Source organism: Rhea americana, unplaced genomic scaffold (genome assembly GCF_003343005.1).
Source record: "Rhea americana isolate MKP2758 unplaced genomic scaffold, rheAme1 scaffold_0, whole genome shotgun sequence".
NCBI lineage: Eukaryota > Metazoa > Chordata > Aves > Rheiformes > Rheidae > Rhea > Rhea americana.
Genome location: NW_028185037.1, coordinates 16,368,457 through 16,385,971, shown reverse-complemented (window position 1 = coordinate 16,385,971; position 17,515 = coordinate 16,368,457). Strand labels below are relative to the sequence as shown.

Here is a 17,515-nt window from a genome sequence, read left to right as displayed (position 1 = left end):
ACAAAAGTAATACAAAAGTAATTTTTCTTCTCTCACTCAATAGAGAATCAGATCAAAGTAACACTGTGTTTAAACCAAATCTTTGTGTAGAAATAATTATTTCAAGACAAAAACATAAATACAGAAAGAGAGGTTAGGAAGCAGGTTTTGTACGCAAGRCAGTACTCAGTACCTCCCCACTACACTTAGTCTGTACAGGATGCAAGCCTACATTACTTGACATGATTATTTTTCAAGATATAAAGATTAACGCTTAAACTCAGAAAATCACAGCTCAGTTTTAGAAGGTAAAATAAAACTAATTTGTAATATTTGTTTTTCAAGTATAAAATAATGACATAAGTCATAAAGATGCTATTAGTCTTTTTCATATTTCTAAAATCAAATCATAGCTCTTTAAATATATGGGACCAACTGTTACATATCCAATGTTATATTTAGAAAAAAAAAGGAGAAAACGGAGTTATTAGCAAAGCACAAAAGCTACTATGAAATAAGCATAGTAAAAGGTTAGCTGCACACTGGGCACATCACATTTGGAAAATACAAGTAATGACATAATTCACCACACTGATAAAGAAATGTTCCCAGATACGAAAATAAATGCATTATGTGGACTTTGTAGAACACACAGTATCTTTCTAAGAAGACTACAAAACGCAAGAAGTTAGACACTTCCCTAGTAAGACACTGGCTACCATTAGTATCTTTAGTTAGTTTAAATAATAGAGAGCAAAAACTGCATTGGAAGAGGTAGACGCTGATGAAAAGTTTAGTGCCTGAACTTCACCTAATTTCAGGTATCCAAAGTGCCTAAGTTTGATACACAGTCACCTCAGGTTCCTCGTATAAAACAAAGCTAGCCTAGAAGTGCATTCAGATCTTAACRAGCTTTTGGAAGTGCTTCTCCACACTCTTCTGATTATGTAAGAAGTCTGCGATGAACAGGCTAACATCTGAATTGGGTGCCTAAAATTAGGTCTACAATATACATTAAAAAATGGTATCACATAAAAATAAAYACTGAATTAAGTCATTCCACAAGGTTAGTAGTTTTCTCGAAGACTATATATCTTTTCTGAACCTACTAAGAGACACCTCTCCTCTCCAATCCTTTTTGAAATGATAGTGCAAACTAAAAATTCAGCACAATTAAATTTTTCATTAACTCTTCCAAACTGCTTTAGATTCTAGATATTAAATTGCTAAAATTAAAGTTAATTCACTTTGTAAAAAGAMGTATCACAAATAATTGCCAATTTTTTTAGTGTTTTATATACATGATATTAACCAAACTATGTTTAAATACATTGAAAAGAATATTAACTGTACCAGCTTTGCAGGAACACATATCCCACGATGTTACTAGAAAGCTGCGCAACTCAATTTTGTATACTATTTTATATGTAGCATTTTTGCTTCTGGACAAGTTAAATTGCAATTCTGCCGATTTTTACAAACACAACGTTAAATAAAGTTAGCTCTTTGAAGACATGCATTTTTAAATTTTGTAACTAAAAGGAAACAAAAGCAAAGCAGCACAGGACAAGCATGAGAAAGGAATATTTTTTCCCAGGCTGGTCACAACGATAAACATTTTTAAGACCTCCTTGTATTGACTTCTTTAACTTATATTTTCTGTTTACAAATACACAGATAGGCTATAGTCAGAAAATAGGAAGTTCTCAGAAGAAATACAGTACATTAAAAATTATAGGTATTCCTCCCAAGTAGAAAGTAAGGTCAAGTAATTCACTCCACATAACCATCCTCTAAAAAAAAGTCAGGTATTACTTAACATGGACCTTCCAGATTTAATGTATTTCCTTAACTGCCAGACAAAATAAATTGAAGCATTTTCGTATGTTCACATACTTCAGGCTTAACTGAGAAGTTACTATGTATTTGTGTCAGGAAGCTGCAACATTAAATACAAAATTTCTTTAGACATTTTAATCAGAATTAAATGTATTTAGAAGTCCATTGGCACAATGTATTGCAAAAACAATCTTGTAAATGAGGCACAATTTTTTCTTCAAAGTTAACTCTGATACCTTTACTTCTTCAGACACTGTACTAAGTAGATTTTAAAAGCCTTTTAAATAATGATCTGAAAACACAATGAAATACATGTCATAGAAGACTACTACTCTAAATTGAGTGTATACCTTAAGTCAGCCTTTATAAAAAAGGCTGAGAATTAACTCTGTATGAAAAGATCACATTGAGCACAAATGAAACGCTCTAGAGAGATCTTTCAGAATCATGATTTAGATATACACTGTTCAAATTCCATGAATGCATCAATTTTCACCAAAGCGCTAACTGCAAATTTTATTCTACAAAACCATCTCCAAAGTACCTAGAGTATCTCAACATTTAAGTAATTGAGATTTAAGTAAAAATACTTGATAATGATACCGGCAACATGTTGCAATAACAGAGTTGCAGAAGAAAAGCAAAGCTACTGGCTCAATTACTTCATCTTCTTTCTAGATGGAAAAGTTAACTTTTTCTTTCTTTTACCTTTTTCATGAAGCTCACATCTTGCCTTGAAATTTTGTCTCGTTTTATTTTTAGATCAGAAACATCCGGTATTATTCTACAAAAGAAATCAAGATGTCATTTTAGCAAAAAGAGGTTGTAAAGGAAAAGGAAAATGTGAAATGCATGAACTGTTCAAAAAAATCCTGAAGTAATTTCCACTTTAATTATTCATATTTAATAATGACATTCAAATTTCAGCTGAAGAGAGGGAACCATAACTACAATCATGACAATCACAGATTTGCCCCAACATCCCCATAAATATTATATTCTGTCTTCCACAAAGCAGATACCAGTTACACAGTCAGTTAAACTTGCAGCTATTTGGAACAATCCTTTAATGTATCATTCATTAAGGCTTACCTATGAAACTCTTTCCATCAACAAATGGCACTAAGGGAATTGTGCATTTATCACAGAACATTAACATTTAATATTTGRGAGGAATATTAAAAATCTGTATTACTTAGCATTCAGATATTAAACTATAATTTCAACTAAGCCAAAGCAAACAAAAAAATACCGTATTCCTCTGAGTTTTGCTCTGTTGTCATGTCGATCAATGAGATTATGCAGTATTTCCAAGACCAGTTGCCTTAACTCCGAGTCCTCCATGAGTGAAGGTGACAACAGTGGGTCCAGAAATGGGGCAGGAAGTGCATTAGTAATAGCTGTTGCTTTGTATCCTGCCGTCACCTGTTCATTGTTGAAGTAATATTAATGTGTGTTGTCATTACGCTATAAGAATTACTTGCAGCTGCCATTCACTTTTTAGTGGGCTTTGTGTGGCATCTGGGAGGTAAATATAATTGGAAGTTCAGGATTAATTCTGAAAATTCCTAACTTCATTATCAATTTGGAAAGCCTTTAACAAGCATGGTCAAATGAACTCTCATTTATTTTTAAGTGGCTTTTCTAAGGGTCCCTCCACTACCAACATAGCTTTATTTTTCTTGTAGGTAYGTGGTTCTACTACTCATGAAGTTTTATTCCTGAATATTCATGGGGGGAGTGGAAGCCCATAAAAAGTTGGAAGAGGTAACAATTTCTACAAATAATTTTCCACTTCAAGCTTAGTTTAATCTCTGAGCTGTTCATGTACGTTCATGTGTAACCAGGTATGCTCATGAGAAAATAAATTAAACACAAAACCCCAAAACAATGAAAAACATCACTCAGCAAGTATTTTTGTTTTTGAACTAATACTGACACTGATCTGTTTCATTCAATTATATTTCTTAAAAATAAGTATTGTAGATACTTAAGAGTTTACTTCAACATGACATTTTTAATATTATCAGGTGAATATTTACAGCAGGCAGAAATATATAAGAAGTTACTTCTTTTAAATGGCAGATTACCAAAATATTATGACCTCCAAAAGAAAACAGATTTTAGAAACTACCAAATACAAGCCATTGAGGATGAGGGGTCCAAAATAATACAAAATTGAGTTATAATAAAATGCAATCATATGTTTGTCAAAGACTTTGAATGATAATTCTGTCTTCGTTATGCATTTTCCACACTATTGTAACTTCTACGTGTGAATTGTGTGCAAGCACCAGTCCTAAAAGCACAACTGAATATACAGAAGGTGGTAAACTGGATGGCAGAAGAGCACAAAAGAATTAGCGATGCCATATGAAGGAATCTGATTATGTTCTTTGAAACAGAAAATCACTAGTTTTACATATAGTAAGCCTACAAATAAAAGTGTATATTTTTAATGAAGTGTCRGATTTTAATTGCTTGAACAACTTCAAGTTGTCCACCTGTGACAACAGATTACGTTATCAAGTATTATTCTTTTCTCTAAAATAAAAAAAAAAAACATAAGTGTTCAGTTCAGTACACAGAACATACAGCATTCAGCAATTTTCAGTTCTTTATTATGTGTGCAGATGACACTTTATGTACCATCATAAAAGCTTTCCTCCTTCCCACATCTTTTCTGCAATATTTAGCAATATCTTAGTAATTCACAAGCTTGAAAACATTCATTTTTACATCTTCGTGCAATGAAGGGATTTTGATTCTACATAAAAGAGAAGCCAAAAGAAAACTTAAAGTCAAAAGCGTTCAATTACTTTTATAGGCACAACTCGAATCCCTCATAGCCTGCTTACAGGCTATGTAGCACTCCAAATAATTAAAAAAGAAAAGTTCTCACTGACTTCAATGGAAATTTTTGACACTGGCCAGATAAATAGTCATTCACAGTCCAGGTATAGTTAATCCATCTTAAATGAGGACAGTGTACAAGATGACCCCCTGAGGTCTCTTCTAACATGTTTTCTATTATTAAATTGCAGCTGTGAAGATTCAGCTCTACTGCAARTCAAAATTCAGGATTTCACATTCTGACCTGCAAAGAATGGTTTTATTGATTTGCCAATGAAATTTCACAGCCAAGCAGGGATAGAAACTTATTTTCCAGAAAGGCATTCKACAGTTTTAGTCATGAAACCATACCCCTTCATATAATTTCCCCTTCCTCAGGCACTAAAGAGTTTTCATATTCTGCAACAAAATAGCCCAGAATCCTACACGCATCAGCCTGCTTTACTATTAAGTTCTGGACGTATCTCCTGTTAACCGGATAAATTCAGACACTTGTGGAAAAAACAACCCAGCTATCACAACGTGTTCACACTATGAAGACAAAGGAAGGCTGCACAAGTAAATTATCATATGCTCAAAGTTGTTACATTACCATTACTTAAAGAGTCTTTTCTACAAGCAATATAATCTGTATCTGTTAAAATTACTGTCAGGACCAAAGAGTGTCAATATGAGGGCTAAAATTGCAGTTTAGGAAGTTCCTGACAAGTGCATTCTAAACATAGTTTCTCAGACTGAATCCTTAGGAAGAGGTTGACAGAACTAAGTCTCTAGGGTAATTTCATCAAATACAAAAGAGAGAATTTAGTAGAACTTAACTCTGTATGAAGTCTATAAGAACACCTGCAGATATTGTTCATCTCTGTGCTGTAGGAAGAATTAGCAACTGAAACGCCTCTGACTCCTCCCAAATATGGTTAAAGTATATGCTCCAAACTCTCAGTCCTAGCTGGGGCATAGTACCTCAAAGTTCTATGCATGTGTGCATTCTTGTATTGGTAATAGCTACAGAAAATGAGCATGGGAACCACAAACCTCTTCTAGCTGGGAAGCGTTTACTGTTTTGGTCATTCATAAAACGCTGCAAAGAGGTCCCTGGTATTTTCCAGAAATACAATTTGAAGGTTAAGCTTTGAAAAAATGCATCTGTGATAAAACATTTAACTATACCTTACAAGAAACTGAGAAATGCTACGAAGGAAACACCTGATACTTTAGGCTTGGCGATGTGCGTTCATTTCTACACTATAAAAAAAACGTTACCAATTGTATGAGCCATAGTTTTCTTAACATCATAGACAAAAGTAATTTCACTTTGACATTGCTACCACTGCTTGCAAAACTAGTCAACTCAACTCACTCTATGACATTTTTTTTGGATCTGTACATTCAGTTATAGCTTATACACAATGTAATGCTGTAAGAGATGGAAGAATATTTCCTGAATAGCTTGTAAGGTAGTTACTAAAAAGCTGGTAGAATTTTATTCAGTAGAGCTAAGGATCTACTTAATATAAATGTATGTTTAGTTTTATAATACAGAAGCAGTATACTTAAATATATAAATATATAGAGTGAAACACTGTGTGTTTATAACCTAATGTACTGAAAAAAGAAGGCTTACCATAAGTAAAGACCTCAATAACATGATCTGAATCCTCCTAGTTCCCAAATCCCTACAATCAGAAGAAGCTGGAAATTAGTTTCTTCGCATATCTCAAAATACTATTCTACCCCAGAATGACTAGTTATTTGACATCTGAATACAGCTACCATGGGAAGGCAATGCAGGATGACCACAGGAGATACGTCTCCAAATGAGGTGCCATAACTAAGTCTCAAAGTTTCAGCGTCTTACAGAAAAAGCATCATCCAAGTGTCTTGAGTAGCAGAGACTAAATTTTCAGATATGCAATGCAAGATCGTATCACGTATAGACTGAAGCAAAACCAAACAATTTGTAAATTATGCAGCTATTTGACAAACATAGCTCAACTTTCATGTTCAGAAAACAAACATTTAAGAAGTCATAAAACTAGTAGATCATTAAGTAGATAATTTCAGAAACATTGTAGATGTGGACAGCAAACTAAGCAAAATAAGTAGAAAACGTTTGATTAGAATGCTATCAGTGACTTGTTTGGAGACTGAATTCATACTGCTGACACTGTTTGCCTTGCTTATGGGTGGCTTTTAATACCTTAGTAAATGAGAACTTGCATTCTGTTTTTCTTAATTTTTTTCATTTCTTGATTTAACAGGATTTGAAAAAATTAAGTTTATAATTAGAAATTCAAAAATATAGGAAGTCATACAGACCCAAGGTGGCTTGTATCCAATGACTGCGAAGTTATCCCCAAAACAGGTACTTTTCCCATAATGAACATCATGATCTCTGATCTCTGGTAATCTGGGAGATTGCTTCCAAAAAACCCTAAACAAAAATGGATCGAAAGCACAGAAGGAAAGAGAAATATCAGGCTCTACTGTCTATGAGAGAATCCTTATAAACATTAGGAATATACTTACAAGATCAACAGAGATTAAGAATAAAATTTCTATTCCATCTGGATACCTTGTATTTTTGGAAATAAACTGTGATCTGCTTCAGGCTGTACCATACAAGAATCCACATGAGCATTTCTGCTTAGTGACACAGTCTTTTCACAGTACTYACTTTCCTCTTCAACCCCTAACACTTTCTTCTATTCTCATCTTCCTTGGGTAATTATGTCATTTGAAATTGAAATATGTCACATCTCTTAACTTGTAAGTGGTGAGGAACTGTAGATGTTTCTTGTGGGAACAAAATGCTGTTATTTGCTTTCACCTCTCATGTTACCATTAAATATTAAGGTGTGCTAACAAAAGTTTCACAAGTATATATAACTATCTTACAACTATGCCTTTGCACAGCAATAATTTCTAAGTCAGTTTGAAGTAATAAAAAAGTTTTAACTGATTTTTTTTATACATTTTTATTTAAATGAAGTTTTACTATAATAGTGAGAAATAGTTTACTACATTTTTGCTATTGATCCAGAAAGATTCAAGTAAATTTATCATTTAATTAATAAAATTTTAACTACTTAAAAAGGGGAAATGTAAAGGAATACACATTTTTAAGTATACTGCAAAACACACACACAAACACACTACACTACTATAGTGAGAAAATTTGAAAAGAAGATGGCTATTTTAATGAAATCATTTACAGAAATGGTTGCTACTATTCTATATTATGCCTCCTAAAAGAACTGCAGTAAGTTATGGCAGCACAATTGGCCATTAGGTGTCATCACCGTAGCTATGTTTAACATTGGTTTCTACAAGCTGTCAAGTAACACCTACAAAATATGTCTCTATATAGAGACAGATATATGATTTTCATAAGAGGACTAATATTAATGATATATCAAATATATGCAGTGATTACAMGGGACACTATAATATAATCAGCATGCTTATGAAAAATACAGCATAAAGAAGATAATAACTGACAAAACGCTGGCATTTTAATTTTCATCTAGCTTCTCAGATATCTGTTCAGTTAATAACTAGAATAGCTTTTTAGAAGCCAAACGCGCAAACTAATCCTGGGATTTAGAAGTACAGTTAGGGATCCCACACTCACCATTATTCATTTTTAACTCAAGCTCTATTTTAATACCATCTCACTGAGGGGCAGGGGAAGGATTTTAAGCGAGARCCTGCGTAACTCTCCTTACTCACCAATTGTTTGAATAATAGCATTCTGGACAATCCTCTCATCACTCTCCTTGGAGCTTGTGCTGAGAGTGGCACTACCAGCTGAACTGCGCCTATCACCCAGCTCAAAGTCAACGCTGATGCGCAAGTGCTTCAATAAGGTATTAAAAACCTCCAGAACTGTTGGGCCTGGAAACAGCACATAATGATTGCAACTGTCAAGTGAAAGATGCCTTAAGAAAATTAAAGCTCACAACTTTTCAATCCCTTTTCAGGAGAAATCAGATTAAACTAAAAGGAACAAGTGAAATGTACTGTTTGAAGGATATAGTCAAGATAAACTTTTGAAATATCCTACATCCTGAATTTTTTCTGAAATATTTTGGAATGAGGAACAGCAATTATAATTTTATATAAATACACATAAACAAACATATCTTTTTATATATATATATATATATATAAAGATATAAAGATAATATATTTATTACTATCAAGTTTTACATCCCCCCCAAAATATCTGGTTGCTGAAATTAAGTATCAGTAATGGGTGCAACTGCAGATATTTACAACTGTGTTCCAGTTATTTCAGAGTTTGCTATTAAATCTAGTTCCACACAATGGATCAAATAATGAGCTCTTTTTATAATGTGATAAAAGCCTCCACAAGTCTATTCACACACATAAGGTCTTGTATAAAAATAGCAAGGATAGGTTCAGATTTATGCTAATGAAGCAAACCAAAAACATTCAGGAAAAGACCAAAGTAAGCACATGAACATAAAACTAGTCATGTTACTGAGGTAAAATTTCACAGTTTTCCTCATCCTACTCTTGACTCCCATAATACTAGTCATCTAATAGCAGCTGTATCACACAGTAGTCGTCTTCTTGACTGTTTTCTAGTCACATGCAGTTCTTATGCTTTGTGACTTCTTACAAAGCAGAAATTCGCCTTACACAAGGCTATAAGAATGCACCTAAATATTTTCATGCARCTTAATAAAGTTAAACTCATATAARTATACATACTAATTGTATTCAACAATTTGCAATTATGCTTTATCAACACAAAGAAGAAAAAATAACAAAGTAATGCAAAGTAATAATAATAAAAATCAAAATACCTGCTTTCATTCAATCTGAAAACAAACCCATCTGAACCTGATACCACTAATTTAACATGACTTACCTATTGATCCTTTGGCAGCTATTGCAACTGCTTCCAAAAGAACCTGAATAATGCCAGCACGGACTCGTGGTGAATCCCTTTTACGAACATCAAGGTGTCCAAGTATTTCTTGTATTACATGATGGGAATATTGTGCCTATTAAAAAATACATTAGAAAGGTTTTTTTAAAAAAACTATGACTTTATTTAGCATAAATTGACTAGCTAATTCAGGACGGTTATACTATTTTATAATATTCTTATTCACAAATTTGTCTCAATTTCAATCAGTACAGGATTAAACATGAATTAAAAGAACCACAGGATAAATGAAGCCATACAGGTCCATMTAGCCCTATACACAGAAGCAAGCAGTATTAAAATATCTAGTAAAGCCTATAATAGGGGAAACATTGAACAGTACTTAATTCAGCTAATTGCAATTCAAGGACTTCAACTGTTTTTGAAAAACWCTGACGACATATGAGCTGAAAAAACTCAGTTTTCTTCCATGAACCTGTCCTACCACTTTTTGGAAGTATGTATGCTTTCAGCACTCACAATGTTTTGCAGCAAGGATTTCCATAGCTTTATTTCGCTATGTGAGTAACACCCTGTTTACACTGTCATCTCCTAGTTTCATTTTATTCCTGAATARCAAAGCTTAAAAGCCTTATTAGAACCTGACCAGAATCCTTGCACTAGTAAGTGCTGAGGGAAAGAAAAAAAAAAAAAAAATTCTCTGCTCACCTACTACATCTCATTAATTCATATACTTCTTTCCTTCACATATCTTCCTCCACCATCTCCTTTTGGCTGAAGACTTATATCCTCCTCTAACTTTTCCTCATACAGAAATCTTTAATAATTTTCGTCACTCTTCTCTACTCATTTTCCAGTTCTTTTCTGAAGTGTGGCAACAAGGACTGTACACTGCATTCAAAATTTGCCTCAACATGGAGGCCACACTGATGCTTTCTGTTATGTTTAAATTTTCTTTCTAAATAGTTCTTAACTTTTAATCTGCTATCTGATGACTAAGAAGYACTAAAATGTTGTTTCCAAAGCTATATTATAATCTGAAGATCTCATTTCTGAGGGATGCTCCTGAATATCACTCTACATACACCTATACTGGATCTCAGCTGGAAGATATGTGCAACAGGACGTATTAAGATAAATATGCATATCTAGAGCTTGAATTCTGTGATAATTTTGTATTTTGGGGTTTTGTGCTTGATATAATCCAAGATTTAAGATGTTTACAGACAACACTGTTTCCTACTGTTAAAAAACGAATTAGCATAACACAGCTGCAYGTTGGGTTCTAAAACCAATACAGCACATGGGCTGGAAACATAAGCAATCTAGAAGATATTTCTAGGTCTGTCACAAGGTCAGATCATCAYGGCTATCCTGCTTCTTGTTCTGGGACTTGTTGAGGAACCTCCACACTATCTTCTCCTGAGGATTTCTTAATATCTTTATTCCCTTCTTCAAACCTATTAATCGAAATTAAATCAGACACTTCTGCTCACAAAGAGTTAATACTTGAAAAGTTGCAGTGTATGCTTCCCTTTAAAAAAATTCTGGGAAGTGACTTTCCGGGTTGTTTGACTTCATCCACAGTCTATTATCACCACAAGGTAAGCATTTAACCCTGTCTCATGTATTCAGAACACATGCATGAGGAAAACAAGTCTAGAATAAACCTACCTGTATAGAATACATGATKATTTTGAAGCAGGAAACAGCAAATTCATTGGGATCCCATAGTCTATGATGGTCTAAATGTCTGTAACCAAAAATTAAGAGATTTAAAACAATGACACCAAARAGATCCAATAAATGGCATGTTCCTCAAAATCCACCTCAAAAGGATTAGTTCTTYGCTTTTAACTCTAGAAGTGCTTGTAGCTGTACCTTCCAGCTTCTCACATAGCTTACTGACTAGGTGACAAAACTGGCACAGGTTGCCCAGAGAAGTTGTGGAGTCTCCTTCTCTGGAGATATTCAAAACTCGCCTGGATGCAACCCTGTCTAACATGCTCTGGGTGACCCTGCTTGAACAGGAGAGGTGGGCTAGGTATTCTCCAGAGATCCCTTCCAACATCAACCATTCTGTGATTCTCTGACTAGCACTTCAGAAAAATGTTTCGGTTAATATGTTATTACAAAACATTTGCCAGTTACGGATATTCCCTTAACCAAATCTGATCTTTTATACTGMGGAATTTAAGGAATTTGTTCATATCAAAGACATGTAGTTTAGAATATACTACTTCCAAACAAAGGGCACACAAAAATGGATGGGACATTACATGTTCATTTACATAAAAATCATACTGGAGTAGATAGTTGTTATACTTTGACAAAYTTTTCTCTAAATAAGATAAAGAAACTCTTTCAACCAGTAGCTACAAAGCAATTAATGTTGAATACGATGCCCAGAACAGAGACTTTGAAAACTATTTTCATTTTTACAATGGTTCCATGAAAAAAAAAAAAAAAAAAAAAGTAAAAGAAAGAACAAACAAGTTAAAGCAGCTACTCTTTGTAGTCTCCCCACACTGTCCTAAAGCATTTCATTTACCTTACAACACTTTGTGTAAGAAACATCAAAATAGAACAATAAATACCTCTTAAATTATATCATCATTGACAGGAACCATTGATTAAAACCTTTATCATATTTTCATGCAAAGAAGAGAAGAAATATTGCTTAAGTACCATTCTGAAAGCTATGAATAGGGCACAGTTCAAATTTTCCAAAGTGGAGAACTGAGCATTTAGAAGAAATATGATAAAGATACATGTATTTTAAAAAGAGAAAAAAGTGTGATTTGAGCTGTCTATTAATAAGAATGGTTTAAGAAGAATATAYGTATTTTTTCTTATGGTGACTGAATTCAGATACTTTGTAAACTGGTAACTCACCTACAGAATAACTTTCAATCTGACCTTCCCCCTGAAAACACAATGAACATCTAAARATGGTTCAGAATTACAGACTCGAAAGCAGACATGTAAAAGTAGTCAACATTCAAACACTCCAGAATTGAAAGGGTTCTTTACCTTACTTGCCTAGAGTCTAGAGGTCTTAATTAACTTACTGGCCAGCTGGTACCAGTCTAGCGATCCAGCAGAGTACACAGTTCTCTTTCAAGGTTGATTAAACCAGCTGGCATAAAACTACCCTCTCTTCTCCCCTAAATTATCTTGTAGTCCATTGCAGAGCTAAGAAAGTGTACTGCCATTTTGACATATTGCATCCTCTTAAGACAGACCCTTACTGCAGCAAGATTTTCAGGAACATCACATGCGTAAGTTCATCTGCCAATAAAGCAACAATATTTGCATTACTAGCTATTAAATTGGACTATCTCTTGGGGATAGCTGCATTTCTTGTGCACATTTCAAACACACCGGGATATTTAATCCTTCCTTAGGGCAGGATGATGAACAAAATTACCTCTTCAAATCCTTCAAGACTTAGCAGCTCACAATATATGCACTCATTTATTTCTCCCTATTAYCATTCCAGTAAAATACATCATTTCTTTTCATGATAACTTATTTTAACTAACCTATTTTCATTTTGTCTTATCAGATACAAAACCCTACTACTCTCCACTATCTGCTCCAGACTGAAGCCTGAAAGATTAAAGGATTGGCTAACGTGTTCTCTGTTCCTCTAGACASCTCCTCAAACAGATTACTGTCAACTACAGTCGAAGATTTTGAAAGTCCTTTCCTCTCAAAACAAGAAATACAGTTTTCTTTCTTCAGAAAGCCAAAGAAAGCTGCTTCAGGTAGCTGAACTGATGGAAAGGTGATAGCCTTAGTTAATGTTATGTGTAACAGCTCAGTGTGCAACTGTTGTCTCAAACATAAGTATGCTTTTTGTAGTAGAATTTTTCTTAAAAAGAGTAAAAAATATAGTAGCAGATTGTTGTAGGCCATATATTTTACCTGTCATAATCCAGGTAGTGTATTCAATGTTTTTTTTTTTTTTTTTTTTAAATGTGAAAGGCACTATATTCTATTTCCAGCATGGTGCATTTATTTATTTAAATCAAGTCGTATCTTACGCAAATTTTTTTTTCCAGTCCTACGGTTATTTTTATAGAGATTATTCTCTAATAAAGCTTTTTAACGCTGAATTAGCAAATGACACACACTGAAGCAGTGTTTTATGGGTGAAAGTTGCATGTAGCTTTTGAAAGGTGACTACCMTAGAGTACAGTCCAGCTTTATGCAGGAAAGGGCATTTGATTAGCCAGCCTTATGAAAAAACTTGAAGAAAGAAATGGTCTCAGTTACTTGAGATTCATGYGTGAGCTGTGGTTCTGCCTGAGGCTGCTATAACCTGTAAACCTTACAGTGTGATCTGCACAACACAGCAATGTGCCTCCATTTCACAGGCTACAGGTGCTTAAGAACAGTCTCTTCAAGCTCACATCAGCACTTCCAGCTGCCCATCTTTCACAGACAGACATTCCAGACTCCAGGGATTAGGTATGGAAAACACTGGTTCAAACATTACATCAAGGTAACTCTTTTCCAATCCACAACAATTGCAGGTCTCTTCTGGCACAGAAAAAAATTTACTTATTTTTAAAAAGCATCTTTCATAGTCTTGGGAAACGTTGGGGTTGGTAGACTGCCTTCCATTAAGGCCTTACGTACATACGTAACAAATGCTGCSGTTAGGTTTTTCAAATTAAAAGCAACTGTAGGAACCACTGGTGCACATTACAGTTTTATGGAGTGAGAGCCAGTAATGGTCCCTCAGTTCTCTCACATTAGGTCACATACGCAAGCAATCCTTACTGTGGAAAAGGATAAATTAATACTGATGACCAGAAAGCAGAAATGAGGTTTGATCAGAAAGGCAAAACACCACATTAGCAAGAAATGTTTTCTTTATGGACTAGCCCTCCTGAAATGCTGAAAAGGCTTCATTACATATGAGGAAGACTAGTTAAAGAGCTAAAGAGTTAAAGAACCAAACCAAAAGAAACAAAAAGGCTACAACCAAAAACCCCCAGAACTATGCCTGAGAAGCAAGCTTGAATGTGTAAAATTGTAGACGAAGCCTCTGTAAAAAAAAACCCAGAAGACTGGAGATAAATACAGTATTATCCAGATCTGAATTGGTAAACTGCACAAAAAAGCAACCTAAGCTTTCAGCCTTCGAGGCCTTTTGGCACTGACTTTCACAAACCTGGCTTCTGCCGTCATTCAGTTCCMGAGTCACAGCACAGAGGAAGAACTCCTGCTCTCTACAGAAAGCATTTTTCAGCAACTTTATTTTAYTTTTGAATACACGTTCACAGACACTCTCCTGCTTTCACTGCACTGCTTGTTAATATAGTTTTTAAAAATACTTCCTGCACGTTCAACTCTTTCCAAAGGTGAAGGAATTCCAGATCTTTTGCATGGTTTTAGTAGCCACACAAGAAATACCAATTTGACATTCCTATTATGTTTATTTTTGCAGGTTCAGAAGTATGGAATCACAGACAGACTGATGCCAGCCACATGCCAATATATAAACAGAAAAACAACATTCAGGCAGGATTACTCAAGTGCAGCAAATGACAGAATGAAATTACTGAAAGAGTTATTTTTTTCAGTTACAAAATCTTTTTGCATTAAGATACTAAGTGTTTCCAGTGTACAGTTGGTGTACAAATCTACAAGTGTGAGAAAAATTATTTTCAATTTGCCTATTGGAAAACAGATCATAATATTAGGGCAATAARACAGGAGTGCAAGCTTGCATCTGAGAGCTTAACACAGTAATAAATGAAAGCCCTTGTCAACATACTAATAGTAAAACGAATTAACAAGTGAAGCATTAAACACAAGCATTCAGAAAGTCTGGTACGAAAATTGAAAGAAAGAAGGTTATCTAGTTAGGTTAAAATTTTTGCAGTGACACTCCTCAAGCTCCAATCCAGTCTGTTCTCCTTTGGCAATGCAGCTGTAAATGATGTCAAAGTAGCATCATTTGTAGTCACATAATAAACCAGTTTCTGTAAGATACACATTTTAAAGTTTCGTTTGAAGCAGTGCATGCTGCTCATTCTTGCAATACTAGTGATACTACCAAGAGTCATATGCAGATTTATGTTACATTTATTCATGTATCACGTATTATACATGTATTCAAAAAAACACTGGAAAGAATTTGGAGTTGAGCCTAGAAATCAAGAGCAGAGGTATTTGAGAGTGCTTAAAACAAAAAGTTAGCACATTCAGAATTTAACTAAATAAAAATGAATCAGAGTCAAAACTATTAGACTGTGTGAAGATAAGGTAAGGTTACAGGAATGCTGTCCTCTGAGTAAAGGGAGTGTTTACAGAATACATTGCCATGTAGAGTTCAGTACATCTGGATTGCACAATTCCTTATTTAGAAAGCAACAGAAATACATACCAAAAAAAAGTCTTTTCATATACCATGGTTTGAAAGAATTCTAAAYACCAATCTTTTGCTACTATCAGAAAAATCTTACACAATTTGTGTAGTAACTCATAAGAATAGAAATACGGAGAAATGAATGGAGTATATACAGTTGTTTATATTCAACAGACTGTTGACACACAATAATCTTTTCAAACCATGTGACTTTCACTAAGCAGTTTGCTAGACTGATCTGTCAGATTTCATTAAAAATGAGAATTTGAGAGCTTTTAGGCACTAGAGACACTTTCAGAAATGGAGATTTTCTGCTAAAGATGAGGCGAATTAAGGTCTACTCAAAGCTCCACCAAGRRACTAACTTCAGATTTGAACTCCATTTGTTATGCTTAAATCCTCCAATCTTTGAACTTTTTAAAAAGGTGTTGAACTGAGGAAAATGTAAGAAACAACTGCTTTCTAATCAAAGATTCAGAACTTACATTTTTTTTTAATAAAGATAAAAATGCAGCAACTGTACTATCTCAAACYTTCTTTATACCAGTTCTGCTCATTCACCAAGTGAAGTTAATCAGACATAGTTCTACCTTTTTGTTTAGGAAGAGCAACTTAAAAAAATTCATTTTCTGCATCTCTTATTCTTCAAAAATACAAAATCTTTATAGCACTAATTTATAAAAAGATATTGCCCTCTTCTTGAAATGGAACACAAAATAGCGACTATAAAGATAACTTATTATCATCTACTAATTTCCATGTACAAATGCAGTATGTAGAGTCAAAACATGCACAAAGAGACTCAAGTAGCTCCTTAGGATTGCACATAATAAGACAAGAAATCATGCTGGAAATAACATTTTGAATCTATAAAGCTCTGGATCTATGCCACAAAATGCTGGCCTGTCACCTCAAACTGAAAACTAAATACAAGCTCTCTACTCCTAGGAATCAAGAATTACTTACGGTRATTTTTCTGATACTGAAATAGACTGAAGTAACTGTATATCCTGATGACATTTAGAGATCAGCCCRTAAAAGGAACTTAAAGAACTTAAAGAGGTTCAAAACAGTCCATTCAGACCATGCACCAAAAAATTTACTAATAATGGCAAGCATTTTCAAGGAATAGAAATTAAATTCCAAATGTGGGAAAGAACACAAATTCTTAAAAAGCGGAATATCCAACTCTGCAGTAGTTGATCTCTATCAGTCTGGTATGCTGGGTGTGCATGGTAAAAAGCTGAAAGTATGGGCCTTGGTATTTAATCCTTTGCGCTCTTAATAAAAGTTCTTGTACATAATGACAGCCGCCCCCGCCCCCCCCCAAAAAAAAAGGGGGAGTGTTATGGATGTTTTCTGGACATAATCAGTAAAAGGTCTTCCATATCATCTGTCTACAATTTGTGTTCCTGCTTAACAGTGGTAACTTGGAAGAGGCTTTCAGTAGCTTCAAAGTCTGTCATCGTACAAATGGAACTCTTAGTCTTGGTAGAAAGAAGTAGACAATCTAAAAGCAGACACCCGTAACAGGTAGA

The 17,515-nt window shown here is 34.3% G+C and overlaps 1 protein-coding gene across 6 annotated transcripts in view; it reads right to left on the bottom strand.

Moving 5' to 3' along the window:
* The window catches only part of EFR3A (EFR3 homolog A), a 72,602-nt gene that overhangs the window by 16,086 nt on the left and 39,001 nt on the right, over nt 1-17,515 (bottom strand). For all 6 annotated transcript variants that reach the window (XM_085318527.1, XM_085318300.1, XM_085318449.1 and 3 more), the window contains 7 exons: nt 11,267-11,345; nt 9,572-9,707; nt 8,404-8,568; nt 6,991-7,105; nt 6,296-6,347; nt 3,071-3,243; nt 2,527-2,602 (listed from right to left, as the gene is read on the bottom strand). In XM_085318527.1, the coding sequence (XP_085174653.1) occupies nt 2,527-2,602; nt 3,071-3,243; nt 6,296-6,347; nt 6,991-7,105; nt 8,404-8,568; nt 9,572-9,707; nt 11,267-11,345 (796 nt within the window). The remainder of the gene's footprint in view (nt 1-2,526; nt 2,603-3,070; nt 3,244-6,295; nt 6,348-6,990; nt 7,106-8,403; nt 8,569-9,571; nt 9,708-11,266; nt 11,346-17,515) is intronic.